The sequence below is a fragment of the Salvelinus alpinus genome, chromosome 2 (genome assembly GCF_045679555.1).
Source record: "Salvelinus alpinus chromosome 2, SLU_Salpinus.1, whole genome shotgun sequence".
In the NCBI taxonomy this organism is placed as follows: Eukaryota; Metazoa; Chordata; class Actinopteri; order Salmoniformes; family Salmonidae; genus Salvelinus; species Salvelinus alpinus.
In genome coordinates, this window is record NC_092087.1 from 1,840,620 (window position 1) to 1,855,804 (window position 15,185).

The 15,185-nt window shown below is 45.3% G+C and overlaps 1 protein-coding gene and 1 long non-coding RNA gene across 3 annotated transcripts in view; one reads left to right on the plus strand and one right to left on the minus strand.

Moving 5' to 3' along the window:
• Positions 1 to 6,570: 6,570 nt before the first annotated feature.
• Positions 6,571 to 7,638, minus strand: LOC139552762 (uncharacterized). Its single transcript, XR_011670474.1, has 2 exons — positions 7,442 to 7,638; positions 6,571 to 7,205 (listed from the first exon to the last, which is right to left on the minus strand). It is a non-coding gene; the product is annotated as an uncharacterized lncRNA (long non-coding RNA).
• cstf1 (cleavage stimulation factor, 3' pre-RNA, subunit 1) overlaps positions 7,588 to 15,185 on the plus strand; it is an 18,300-nt gene continuing 10,702 nt past the window's right edge. Inside the window, exons 1-4 of one of the 2 annotated variants that reach the window (XM_071364784.1) lie at positions 7,588 to 7,705; positions 8,242 to 8,439; positions 8,725 to 9,002; positions 10,010 to 10,207. In XM_071364784.1, the coding sequence (XP_071220885.1) occupies positions 8,271 to 8,439; positions 8,725 to 9,002; positions 10,010 to 10,207 (645 nt within the window). In that variant the 5' untranslated portion in view covers positions 7,588 to 7,705; positions 8,242 to 8,270. Of the gene's footprint in view, positions 7,734 to 8,241; positions 8,440 to 8,724; positions 9,003 to 10,009; positions 10,208 to 15,185 lie in introns of both variants that reach the window. The other variant, XM_071364791.1, reaches the window with a different exon arrangement.

Here is a 15,185-nt window from a genome sequence, read left to right on the forward strand (position 1 = left end):
GTCCCAAATAGATTCTACATATTCAAAGATATTCAAACCAAAGGCAGAAATGTAGATTGTACAGTATCCTTCACAGCCCAGTGGAACATACATCTGCTGTGATACTCCGGCGCCCTCATATGGATTCTATACGGTATAGATCATTAGTCTATAATGTAGTAATCAGACAGTTGAGCTAATGTAAGCTATTGCAAACACCTACAACCCTGTACATGGGACTGTTAAACATTGTATCCTGTAATAACACCTGCTACCCTGTACATGTACCTATTAAACACTGTAATAACACCTGTACATGTGACTATTAAACACTGTAATAACACCTGTACATGTGACTATTAAACACTGTAATCACACCTGTAACCCTGTACATGTGACTATTAAACACTGTAATAACACCTGCAACCCTGTACATGTGACTATTAAACACTGTAATATCACCTACAACCCTGTACATGTACCTATTAAACACTGTAATAACACCTGCTACCCTGTACATGTGACTATTAAACACTGTAATAACACCTACAACCCTGTACATATTAAACATTCTGAATCTGTTCATACTCTCTCAGTTGGCTCTCAGCAGTCTCTAGGTCTGTATCCTCCACCACACTGATGTGGAAGTGCCTGTAGGTGGGGATGTTACACTGAACCCCCCTCTCCTCCCTGGAGCCTCTCCTCCCTCCATACTGAGTCTCTGGAGCCTCTCCTCCCTCCAGCTCCAGACTGAGTCTCTGGAGCCTCTCCTCCCTCCAGACGGAGTCTCTGGAGCCTCTCCTCCCTCCAGACTGAGTCTCTGGAGCCTCTCCTCCCTCCAGACTGAGTCTCTGGAGCCTCTCCTCCCTCCAGACTGAGTCTCTGGAGCCTCTCCTTCCTCCAGACTGAGTCTCTGGAGCCTCTCCTCCCTCCAGACTGAGTCTCTGGAGCCTCTCCTACCTCCAGACTGAGTCTCTGGAGCCTCTCCTCCCTCCAGACTGAGTCTCTGGAGCCTCTCCTCCCTCCAGACTGAGTCTCTGGAGCCTCTCCTCCCTCCAGACTGAGTCTCTGGAGCCTCTCCTCCCTCCAGACTGAGTCTCTGGAGCCTCTCCTCCCTCCAGACTGAGTCTCTGGAGCCTCTCCTCCCTCCAGACTGAGTCTCTAGTTTTCTACTCTTGTTCTGTTTGAAGTTGACTTCGTGAGCAGTGCTGAAACCGACCCAGTCAACGCGGCGGATTCGGGCTTATTCCGTCAGAGACTCAGGGGACTCGGCATCGACTCTTTCCGAGTCCAGCAGAATCATATTACTCTTGGTTCCGGCTAATGGAAAAATACTCAACGCCGATACATCCTGACAAAATATACCATACGAGTGGCCAAATGTAATTTTCTGGACCTTGTAAACTGTCGAGAATAAACCTATAGCTGACCCAAATGGTTGTATAAATCGGGACTTTATTTTGGCATGAAACACAAAAGGACGTTTGAGCGGTTATTCAAATTAGCCTGCATTACTGCAGTTTAGACAATCATTGTGTACAAACAACAATACATTCCTCACTGCACTGTGTTGTTGTAGCATAGGATGTAGAATAATTAAATGTTCTAAAAACGTAGGCCTATCTTCCATTTGATAATCTGCAACCAGAATGGCGCAGCGGTCTAAGGCACTGCATCTCAGTGCAAGAGGTGTCACTACAGACCCTGGTTCGATTCCAGGCTGTATCACAACCGGCTGTGAATGGGAGTCCCATAGGGTGGTGCACAATAGGCCCAGCGTCGTCCGGGTTACGGTTTGGCCAGGTAGATCGTCATAGTAAATACGAATTTGTTCTTAAATGACTTATCTAGTTAAATGAAAACCCACGCTGAGTGATGATGCCTACAACCATGCATGTTGAAGTATTGCAATAGCCTATTAAACTGTTACAAATTTAGTCTATAGCCTATTAAAATAGCAAAATAAATACTGACCACGATAGTCAACTAAAAGAAAGTCAACCGTACAGGCAGGGAAAAGGCTAGTAACATCGTTCAGGAGATCAGGCAATAGATTGATAACAGGAAATCCGAGAGGCTAAAGTACAGGCAGGGAATAGGCAACAGGTGTCATTAGTGAGGCAGGCAAAAACTATCATACACGGGAGAAGTAAATCACGGGAAAAACAAAGCTCAGAAAGACATATGTCACAAAACAAACAATACCTCACAGTGCTGGGGTGCAAAGAACTGAACTAAATAGTGTGTGATAATGACATACAGGTGTGTGAACAGGTGGTTAGAATTCAGGTGATTGGAATCTGGAGAGTGAGCTGCGTTCAGGGGATCTAGGTGTTTGAGAGTGTGAGTTGGAAGCAGACGTTACACAGGTAAGTTATGAATTGTATCACCAAAGCTGTAACTTTGCGAATGTTTTTTCTGTGTCATAATCGAAGGTTGCATGCCACATTTTTGCTGAACATGAACATAGACAAAGTTTAATTGAAGATTGAGACCTCACATCACCAAGTCAACAATAGGCTACTATTTCCTGTCTCTTTCCAAAGAGATATCCGGGATTGTAACATACTCTGGTTCACGGAAACATGGCTAGTTGCCTTCCTTTTGGCAAATCCAACCATGACTCCATTTTGTTGCTCCCCTCCTATAGACAAAAACTAAAACAGGAAGCACCTGTGCTTAGGTCTATCCAACACTGGTCTGACCAATCGGATTCCACGCTTAAAGATTGCTTTGATCACGTGGACTGGGATATGTTCCGGGTAGCCTCAGAGAATTACATTGACGTATACACTGACTCGGTGAGCGAGTTCATAAGGAAGTGTATAGGAGATGTTATACCCAGTGTGAATATTAAAACCTTGCCTAACCAGAAACCATGGATTGATGGCAGCATTGGCGCAAAACTGAAAGTACGTACCACCGCATTTAATCACGGCAAGGCGGCTGGAAACATGGCCGAATACAAACCGTGTAGTTATTCCCTTCCCAAGGCAATCAAACAGGAAAAACGTCAGAATAGAAACAAAGTGGATTCGCAATTCAACGTCTCAAACACGAGACGTATGTGGCATGGTCTACAGTCAATCACGGATTACGAAAAGAAAACCAGCCACGTCGTAGACATCGATGTCTTGCTCTCAGACAAATTAAACAACTTCTTTCTGCGCTTTGAGGACAATACAGTGCCACCGACGCGGTCCGTTACCAAGGACTGTGGGCTCTCCTTCTCCGTGGCCAACGTGAGTAAAACATTTAAACGTGTTAACCCTCGCAAGGCTGCCGGCCCAGACGGCATCCCTAGCCCCGTCCTCAGAGCATGCGCAGACCAGCTGGCTGGTGTGTTTACTGACATATTCAATCTCTCCCTATCCCAGTCTGCTGTCCCCACATGCTTCAAGATGTCCACCATTGTTCCTGAACCCAAGAAAGCGAAGGTAACTGAACTAAATGACTATCGCCCCGTAGCGCTCACTTCTGTCATCATGAAGTGCTTTGAGGGGCTAGTCAAGGATCATATCACCTCCACCTTAGTGGCCACCCTAGACCCATTCCAATTTGCTTACCGCCCCAATAAGTCCACAGACAATGCAATCGCCATCACACTGCACTATCCCATCTGGAAAAGAGGAATACCTATGTAAGAATGCTGTTCATTGACTACAGCTCAGCATTTAACACCATAGTACCCTCCAAACTCATCACTAAGCTTGAGACCCTGGGTCTCGACCCCGCCTTGTGCAACTGGGTCCTGGACTTCCTGACGGGCCGCCCCCTGGTGGTGAAGGTAGGAAACAACATCTCCATCTCTGCTGATCCTCAACACTGTGGCCCTCTGTTCCTCTGTGTACATATCACCGACAAACTGAAATGGTCCACTCACACAGACAGTGTGGTGAAGAAAGCGCAAGAATGTTTAACCTTAGGAGGCTGAAGAAATTTGGCTTGGCTCCTAAAACCCTGACAAACTTTTACAGATGCACAATTGAGAGCATCCTGTCGGGCTGTATCACCGTCTGGTACGGCAACTGCACCCCCTGAAACCACAGGGCTCTCCAGAGGGTGGTGCGGTCTGCCCAACGCATCACCGGGGGCAAACTACCTGCCCTCCAGGACACCTACAGCTCCCGATGTCACAGAAAGGCAAAACATATCATCAAGGACAACAACCACCCAAGCCACTGCCTGTTCACCCCGCTATCATCCAGAAGGTGAAGTCAGTACAGGTGCATCAAAGCTGGGACAGAGAGATAGAAGCTGTTTTTCAATCTCAAGGCCATCAGATTGTTAAACAGCCACCACTAGCACAGAGAGGCGGCTGCCTACCTGCAGACTTGATATCATTGGCCACTTTAATAAATGGAACACGAGTCACTTTAATTATGGCACTTTAAGAATGTTTACGTATCTCACATTACTCATCACTCATCTCATGTACAGTATACAGTTGAAGTTGGAAGTTTACATACACCTTATCCAAATACATTTAAACTCGGTTTTTCACACTTCCTGACATTTAATCCTCATAAACATTCCCTGTGTCAGTTAGGTCACCACTTTATTTCTATTTTCCCTATTGGATGAAACTTCATTTATGGCATCTATGGCATCTTTGGACCAAGGTCTTTTAAACGCAATATTTTCCAGACTAGTATGGCAAACAACTGACCAATAAACATTCATGTGGGTGTGGTCTGGTACATAAATACATATAAATCAGACACTGATATTTGTATTGTAACCAAACTTGGTAAACGTGTTCCAAACCCTGTCAAAACTCAACATATTCAAGCACATTGATTGACCACATGGTGGCGCTACAACAGGCACATATTTACACATATTTACACCCCTTCACTTTTTGCACATTTTGTTACGTTACAGCCTTATTCTAAAATGGAATATATTTTTTTTAAATCCTCATCAATCTACACACAATACCCAATAATAACGAAGCGAAAACCTGTTTTTAGACATTTTTGCTAATGTAATACAATTTAAAAACAGAAATACCTTATTTACATACAGTTGAAGTCGGAAGTTTACATACACCTTAGCCAAATACATTTAAACTCATTTTTTCACAATTCCTGACATTTAATCCTAGTAAAAATTCCCTGTTTTAGGTCAGTTAGGATCACCACTTTATTTTAAGAATGTGAAATGTCATAATAATAGTAGAGACTATGATTCATTTCAGCTTTCATTTCTTTCATCACATTCCCAGTGGGTCAGAAGTTTACATACACTCAATTAGCATTTGGTAGCATTGCCTTTAAATTGTTTAACTTTGGTCAAACGTTTCGGGTAGGCTTCCACAAGCTTCCCACAATAAGTTGGGTGAATTTCGGCCCATTCCTCCTGACAGAGCTGGTGTAAGGTTTGTAAGCCTTCTTGCTCTCACACGCTTTTTCAGTTCTGCCCACAAATGTTCTATAGGATTGAGGTCAGGGCTTTGTGATGGCCACTCCAATACCTTGACTTTGTTGTCCTTAAGCCATTTTGCCACAACTTTGGAAATATGCTTGGGGTCGTTGACTATTTGGAAGACCCATTTGCGACCAATCTTGAGATGTTGCTTCAATATGTCCACATAATTTTCCTGCCTCATGATGCCATCTATTTTGTGAAGTGCACCAGTCCCTCCTGCAGAAAAGCATCCCCACAACATCATGCTGCAACCCCTGTGCTTCACGGTTGGGATGGTGTTCTTCGGCTTGCAAGCCTCCCCCTTTTTCCTCCAAACATAACGATGGTCATTATGGCCAAACAGATCTATTTTTGTTTCATCAGACCAGAGGACATTTCTCAAAAAAGTACAATCTTTGTCCCCATGTGCAGTTGCAAACCGTAGTCTGGCTTTTTTATGGCGGTTTTGGAGCAGTGGCTTCTTCCTTACTGAGCAGCCTTTCAGGTTATGTTGATATAGGACTCGTTTTACTGTGGATATAGATACTTTTGTACCTGTTTCCTCCAGCATCTTCACAAGGTCCTTTGCTGTTGTTCTATGATTGATTTTCACTTTCCGCACCAAAGTATAAACACCAAAGTACGTTCATCTCTAGGAGACAGAACGTGTCTCCTTCCTGAGCGGTATGACGGCTGCGTGGTCCCATGGTGTTTATACTTGCGTACTATTGTTTGTACAGATGAACGTGGTACCTTCAGGCGTTTGGAAATTGCTCCCAAGGATGAACCAGACTTGTGGAGGTCTACAATTGTTTTTCTGAGGCCTTGGCTGATTTCTTTTGATTTCCCATGATATCAAGCAAAGTGGCACTGAGTTTGAAGGTAGGCCTTGAAATACATCCACAGGTACACTTCCAATTGACCCAAATAATGTGAATTAGCCTATTAGAAGCTTCTAAAGCCATGACATAATTTTTGGGAATTTTCCAAGCTGTTTAAAGGCACAGTCAACTTGGTGTACGTAAACTTCTGACCCACCGGAATTGTGATACAGTGAATTATCTGTGAAAGTGAAATAATCTGTCTGTGAACAATTGTTGGAAAAATGACTTCTGTCATGCACAAAGTAGATGTCCTAACGGACTTGCCAAAACTATAGTTTGTTAAGAAGAAATTTGTGGAGTGGTTGAACGACGAGTTTTAATGACTCCAGCTTATGTAAACTTCAGACTTCAACTGTACATACATACATACATACATACATACATACATACATACATACATACATGGGATAAACACTGACGCTTTGTACATTATCTGGAAATAATGGATGACTTGGTACCGTGTTTATTAGTTCCAGATAATGTATAGAACGGAGGGGATTATCCCATTTATACCACCGTTGCCAAAGAAAACTATCACACATTTACTGGTAAAAAGATCGGGCCTAGTCTGTACCGTCATTCATTTCGGACTCGGGCCAGATCCGGCTGCCAGACCCAGGCCAGCAGATTTAGATCTGGCATGCCGGAATCAGGCCAAATGCGGGCCAGACATTCGTGTTACCTGGGGAAGCTCGGGAACAAATGGTGCTTTCAAGACAACTGGGAACTCTGAAAAGACCTGAGGTCAAATCATGACGTCAGTGATCTTCAGGTTGGAAAGTCAGAGATGCCAGATCTAAAGAGCTAAAAAGATGCCAGAGTGTCCGACTTGGAACTCCAAGTTGGATGACCGTTCAAAACTATTTTTCCCAGTTGGAGATGGCTGATGAATGGCTGATGGGTTTTTTCCTGAGTTGCCAGTTGTTTGGAACACTGCAAAAACAGAAATAAGAATGATTGGAAAGGACGTCTCCATTCAAGTCAGTGATGGCATAATGGGTGGACTGGCAGCCATTTTGAGTGTACCTATGCAAGAAAGTAAAAGCAGGAAGTGCACCCTTCAAACTGTGCTGTGTGATTTGTTGAGTTAACTCAATTGATATTATAAAACATAAATGTCATTGCATGAGCCATCAGTTAGCATCATTTGAATGAACATTCTACATTACCATGTAAATCCAGCATCAGTTGATAGAACATTCCAAATTACCATGGAAATTATTGCAACACAATACCAGGCAGCCATTTTGAGTGTACCCGTTTGTTTACCAGCCAGGGTAAGAGCTTCTAAGGACGTTCTATTCATTGTCATTTCCATGGTCAAAACACACGCCCCGTTACGTACTGACGCATAGATGTGACACGTGATGCAAGTGACGTAGTTACGCAGCGCATGCTTTGTAACCCCAGGCGCCCATTGAACCAAGGCAAAGGTATTTTGCAACATTTGAAAGGTTTTATGTATGTAGCTAACGTTTCTTTAAGTTTGATACATTTTCTTGATATTCTTGTTGTGTTATACATAATCGCACCCAATAAAACCAAGTTTTAACCCGTTTGGTGCAGTCGTTGCTTGCACAATGTTGGGCTAGCTAGCAAGCAGTAGATAACGTTAAATGAAAATGCATTCATTGAGCTTATTTGATTTTACTTCCCTGAACTCGGTTGGTTATTATTGCAAACATAAGGTGCTTGTTAACAGTTTGTACGGCCTACGATTTATGTTTGTAATGTGAATGTTACGAATGGTTTTGTTGTCGTAGTTAGCTACAGTGGGTATCTTGCATTGTAGGTCCCGTTTGAATGCTAACATTAGTTACTTAACCAGCCACAAGTGGGCTTCCATAGTGTTCGCATGATAGTTGAGCTTTCTTGCTAGCTAGTTGAAGTTATAGAAGTTGAAGAGTCCATGATAAAAACGTTTTTGATTTGTAGCAAATAATGATGACCATGTTTTGATCGATTTCAGCAAAGTTCGTTGAAGAAGCCTGAGCGGAGATGTATCGTCCCAAACCGACGCTGCGGGACCGGCAGCACCTGTACCGGCTGATCATCAGCCAGTTGCTGTATGACGGTTACACCAACATCGCCAACAACCTCATCACAGAGGTGAAGCCACAGAGCGTCGTGTCGCCCTCTGAGAACCTCATGCAGCTGGCCAAGATAGGTGAGTGGGTAGTGGACTAGCTCGTAGGACAATGCTAGCTACATGTCTGCAGTGTCGTTGTTTTGGAACTGTACTGCTCCGCTGTTTCATCCATCCCGTCGTCCCAAGACATTGCGAATGGCGACAGTGTAGTTTGCTAGATAAATGTCTGTTGTGTTGTGTCACTGTTTTAATCAACTGTATTGCTCCATTCACCCCCAAGGCACGGAGAATGGTGACTGTGGTGCAGTAGATAGCTCAATGTCTGCAGTTGACTGTATCTCTCCATCCACCTCCTCTCTCCAGGCATGGAGAATGATGACAGCGCGGTGCAGTATGCCATCGGGCGGTCTGACACAGTGGCACCAGGCGTTGGCATCGACCTGGAGTTTGACGCTGACGTCCAGTCCATGTCCCCCGAGGCGTCTGAGTACGAGACTTGTTACGTGACGTCTCATAAGGGTCCGTGTCGCGTGGCCACCTATAGCCGGGACGGGCAGCTCATCGCTACGGGCTCTGCAGACGCCTCCATCAAAGTCCTGGACACAGAGCGTATGCTGGCCAAGAGTGCCATGCCCATAGAGGTGAGACAGAGGGTGTCTGTCTGACATTGTAGCCTATTCCCTGTGTAGTGCACTACTGTTGACCCGAGCCTTGGTTGTATTCACTAGCAACTAAACAGAAGTGATCGAGGACGAAACAGAGCAGGGTAGTGTTGTCGCGATACCAGCATTTTGACTTCGCTACCAGGTTTAGTATCACAATACTCGATACCACATAAAGGTCTATGAGCCAATGTCACAGAATGGCTCTTGATCCAGACAAACTCAGCTACTGCTCTGATCAAACAGTGGCCATCTTTTTGAGTTCAATATCGTTACATTTGTATGAAAAACATTTCAGACAGCCATGTGTGCATTAGGTGAATCAATTATACAATCAATTGGATTTTGTTTTTACCAATCTAACCACAAAACAACAATGGTAATCATTTATTTGAATGGTAAATCTGAGGACATATAATTTTATTGTACTTCTCAACATTCTGCATAGAAGAAGAAGCTCTTATTTTTTAAAGTGTGGTTGGCTCTAAGAAATTAATGTCATTCGAAGGCAGAATGTGGCTGTATAATCTGACTTTGTAGCTGTTTAATCTAGCGGAAACCAGACGGGAGGCAAAGGAATAGTTTTTGGTGACAGCCAGCTTTGAAATCAGCCTTGTGGTTTCATATCACAAACAATGTACTAGGGTGTTCAATTCAGCTGTCAACTAGCAAGGAAAGTTAGCCTACAGCTCTTCGTTCTATAAAGGGGCTGCTCTGTTAGACAGACTTGAGCCTCTCAATCACATGAGACATTTGACAGACGTACCGACTGTAACAAATTCTAGCACCGAAACGTTGTTTTTTGTATCAGGGGGAAAATACAGAAGTTTTTGTATACCATGCAACACTACGAGAGAGACCTACCTGGATTTGTCTAATAAGAACGCTTGTTTTAGTTTTCTGCCGTGTGCTGTAATAAGACCTAGGTGATCAGAACGTTCTGGAGAATTCTGTACATGATGTAGTAATGTTCCTGTGTGTTCTAGGTGATGATGAATGAGACGGCCCAGCAGAACATGGAGAACCACCCTGTGATCAGAACACTGTACGACCACGTGGATGAGGTCACGTGTCTGGCGTTCCACCCCACGGAACAGATCCTGGCGTCTGGGTCACGTGACTACACCCTCAAACTGTTTGACTACTCCAAGCCCTCTGCCAAGAGAGCCTTCAAACATGTACAGGTAACAACAGAGTACCTTTAGACTGGTACAGGTAACAACAGAGGTGGGGTCTTTAGACTGGTACAGGTAACAACAGAGGTGGGGTCTTTAGACTGGTACAGGTAACAACAGAGGTGGGTGTCTTTAGACTGGTACAGGTAACAACAGAGGTGGGGCCTTTAGACTGGTACAGGTAACAACAGAGTACCCTTAGACTGGTACAGGTAACAACAGAGGTGGGGTCTTTAGACTGGTACAGGTAACAACAGAGGTGGGGTCTTTAGACTGGTACAGGTAACAACAGAGGTGGGGTCTTTAGACTGGTACAGGTAATAACAGAGGTGGGTGTCTTTAGACTGGTACAGGTAACAACAGAGGTGGGGCCTTTAGACTGGTACAGGTAACAACAGAGTACCCTTAGACTGGTACAGGTAACAACAGAGGTGGGGTCTTTAGACTGGTACAGGTAACAACAGAGGTGGGGTCTTTAGACTGGTACAGGTGACAACAGAGGTGGGGTCTTTAGACTGGTACAGGTAACAACAGAGGTGGGGTCTTTAGACTGGTACAGGTGACAACAGAGGTGGGGTCTTTAGACTGGTACAGGTAACAACAGAGGTGGGGTCTTTAGACTGGTACAGGTAACAACAGAGGTGGGGTCTTTAGACTGGTACAGGTAACAACAGAGGTGGGGCCTTTAGACTGGTACAGGTAACAACAGAGGTGGGGTCTTTAGACTGGTACAGGTAACAACAGAGGTGGGGTCTTTAGACTGGTACAGGTAACAACAGAGGTGGGGTCTTTACACTGGTACAGGTAACAACAGAGGTGGGGTCTTTAGACTGGTACAGGTAACAACAGAGGTGGGGTCTTTAGACTGGTACAGGTAACAACAGAGGTGGGGTCTTTAGACTGGTACAGGTAACAACAGAGGTGGGGCCTTTAGACTGGTACAGGTAACAACAGAGGTGGGGCCTTTAGACTGGTACAGGTAACAACAGAGGTGGGGCCTTTAGACTGGTACAGGTAACAACAGAGGTGGGCCTTTAGACTGGTACAGGTAACAACAGAGGTGGGGTCTTTAGACTGGTACAGGTAACAACAGAGGTGGGGCCTTTAGACTGGTACAGGTAACAACAGAGGTGGGGTCTTTAGACTGGTACAGGTAACAACAGAGGTGGGGCCTTTAGACTGGTACAGGTAACAACAGAGGTGGGGCCTTTAGACTGGTACAGGTAACAACAGAGGTGGGGCCTTTAGACTGGTACAGGTAACAACAGAGGTTGGGGTCTTTAGACGGTTACAGGTAACAACAGAGGTGGGGTCTTTAGACTGGTACAGGTAACAACAGAGGTGGGGTCTTTAGACTGGTACAGGTGACAACAGAGGTGGGGCCTTTAGACTGGTACAGGTGACAACAGAGGTGGGGTCTTTAGACTGGTACAGGTAACAACAGAGGTGGGGCCTTTAGACTGGTACAGGTAACAACAGAGGTTGGGGTCTTTAGACGGTTACAGGTGACAACAGAGGTGGGGTCTTTAGACTGGTACAGGTAACAACAGAGGTGGGGTCTTTAGACTGGTACAGGTAACAACAGAGGTGGGGTCTTTAGACTGGTACAGGTAACAACAGAGGTGGGGCCTTTAGACTGGTACAGGTAACAACAGAGGTGGGGCCTTTAGACTGGTACAGGTAACAACAGAGGTGGGGCCTTTAGACTGGTACAGGTAACAACAGAGGTGGGGTCTTTAGACTGGTACAGGTAACAACAGAGGTGGGGCCTTTAGACTGGTACAGGTAACAACAGAGGTGGGGCCTTTAGACTGGTACAGGTAACAACAGAGGTTGGGGTCTTTAGACGGTTACAGGTGACAACAGAGGTGGGGTCTTTAGACTGGTACAGGTAACAACAGAGGTGGGGTCTTTAGACTGGTACAGGTAACAACAGAGGTGGGGTCTTTAGACTGGTACAGGTAACAACAGAGGTGGGGCCTTTAGACTGGTACAGGTAACAACAGAGGTGGGGCCTTTAGACTGGTACAGGTTACAACAGAGGTGGGGCCTTTAGACTGGTACAGGTAACAACAGAGGTGGGGTCTTTAGACTGGTACAGGTAACAACAGAGGTGGGGCCTTTAGACTGGTACAGGTAACAACAGAGGTGGGGCCTTTAGACTGGTACAGGTAACAACAGAGGTGGGGTCTTTAGACTGGTACAGGTAACAACAGAGGTGGGGCCTTTAGACTGGTACAGGTAACAACAGAGGTGGGGCCTTTAGACTGGTACAGGTGACAACAGAGGTGGGGTCTTTAGACTGGTACAGGTAACAACAGAGGTGGGGCCTTTAGACTGGTACAGGTAACAACAGAGGTTGGGGTCTTTAGACGGTTACAGGTGACAACAGAGGTGGGGTCTTTAGACTGGTACAGGTAACAACAGAGGTGGGGTCTTTAGACTGGTACAGGTAACAACAGAGGTGGGGCCTTTAGACTGGTACAGGTGACAACAGAGGTGGGGTCTTTAGACTGGTACAGGTAACAACAGAGGTGGGGCCTTTAGACTGGTACAGGTAACAACAGAGGTTGGGGTCTTTAGACGGTTACAGGTGACAACAGAGGTGGGGTCTTTAGACTGGAACAGGTAACAACAGAGGTGGGGCCTTTAGACTGGTACAGGTAACAACAGAGGTGGGGTCTTTAGACTGGTACAGGTAACAACAGAGGTGGGGTCTTTAGACTGGTACAGGTGACAACAGAGGTGGGGTCTTTAGACTGGTACAGGTAACAACAGAGGTGGGGTCTTTAGACTGGTACAGGTAACAACAGAGGTGGGGCCTTTAGACTGGTACAGGTGACAACAGAGGTGGGGTCTTTAGACTGGTACAGGTAACAACAGAGGTGGGGCCTTTAGACTGGTACAGGTAACAACAGAGGTTGGGGTCTTTAGACGGTTACAGGTGACAACAGAGGTGGGGTCTTTAGACTGGTACAGGTAACAACAGAGGTGGGGTCTTTAGACTGGTACAGGTGACAACAGAGGTGGGGTCTTTAGACTGGTACAGGTAACAACAGAGGTGGGGTCTTTAGACTGGTACAGGTGACAACAGAGGTGGGGTCTTTAGACTGGTACAGGTAACAACAGAGGTGGGGTCTTTAGACTGGTACAGGTAACAACAGAGGTGGGGTCTTTAGACTGGTACAGGTAACAACAGAGGTGGGGCCTTTAGACTGGTACAGGTAACAACAGAGGTGGGGTCTTTAGACTGGTACAGGTAACAACAGAGGTGGGGTCTTTAGACAGGTACAGGTAACAACAGAGGTGGGGCCTTTAGACTGGTACAGGTAACAACAGAGGTGGGGCCTTTAGACTGGTACAGGTAACAACAGAGGTGGGGTCTTTAGACTGGTACAGGTGACAACAGAGGTGGGGTCTTTAGACTGGTACAGGTAACAACAGAGGTGGGGTCTTTAGACTGGTACAGGTAACAACAGAGGTGGGGTCTTTAGACTGGTACAGGTAACAACAGAGGTGGGGTCTTTAGACTGGTACAGGTAACAACAGAGGTGGGGCCTTTAGACTGGTACAGGTAACAACAGAGGTGGGGTCTTTACACTGGTACAGGTAACAACAGAGGTGGGGTCTTTAGACTGGTACAGGTAACAACAGAGGTGGGGCCTTTAGACTGGTACAGGTAACAACAGAGGTGGGGCCTTTAGACTGGTACAGGTAACAACAGAGGTGGGGCCTTTAGACTGGTACAGGTAACAACAGAGGTGGGGCCTTTAGACTGGTACAGGTAACAACAGAGGTGGGGTCTTTAGACTGGTACAGGTAACAACAGAGGTGGGGTCTTTAGACAGGTACAGGTAACAACAGAGGTGGGGTCTTTAGACTGATACAGGTAACAACAGAGGTGGGGCCTTTAGACTGGTACAGGTAACAACAGAGGTGGGGTCTTTAGACTGGTACAGGTAACAACAGAGGTGGGGCCTTTAGACTGGTACAGGTAACAACAGAGGTGGGGTCTTTAGACTGGTACAGGTAACAACAGAGGTGGGGTCTTTAGACTGGTACAGGTAACAACAGAGGTGGGGCCTTTAGACTGGTACAGGTGACAACAGAGGTGGGGTCTTTAGACAGGTACAGGTAACAACAGAGGTGGGGCCTTTAGACTGGTACAGGTAACAACAGAGGTGGGGTCTTTAGACGGGTACAGGTAACAACAGAGGTGGGGTCTTTAGACGGGTACAGGTAACAACAGAGGTGGGGTCTTTAGACGGGTACAGGTGACAACGTTATCTCCTCTCAGATAGATTGTATCTGTTTTAAACCTCAATCTGAGAGGATATAGAGAGATACTGTCTGTTTTAAACCTCAATCTGAGAGGATATAGAGAGATACTGTCTGTTTTAAACCTCAATCTGAGAGGATATAGAGAGATAATGTCTGTTTTAAACCTCAATCTGAGAGGATATAGAGAGATAATGTCTGTTTTAAACCTCAATCTGAGAGGATATAGAGAGATACTGTCTGTTTTAAACCTCAATCTGAGAGGATATAGAGAGATAATGTCTGTTTTAAACCTCAATCTGAGAGGATATAGAGAGATACTGTCTGTTTTAAACCTCAATCTGAGAGGATATAGAGAGATACTGTCTGTTTTAAACCTTTGTCTCCTCTCAGATTGTCTGTTTGTGTAGACAGTGATGGGAGCTGGGGGGTGTGCAGAACCTATAGAAAACAGGAAGTTACATTTAATGTGTTGTATTAAGTAGAGAGATCAGGGGTTTGGGGAGAACCTATAGAAAACAGGAAGTTACATTTAATGTGTTGTATTAAGTAGAGAGATCAGGGGTTTGGGGAGAACCAATAGAAAACAGGAAGTTACATTTAATGTGTTGTATTAAGTAGAGATATCAGGGGTTTGGGCAGAACCTATAGAAAACAGGAAGTTACATTTAATGTGTTGTATTAAGTAGAGAGATCAGGGGTTTGGGCA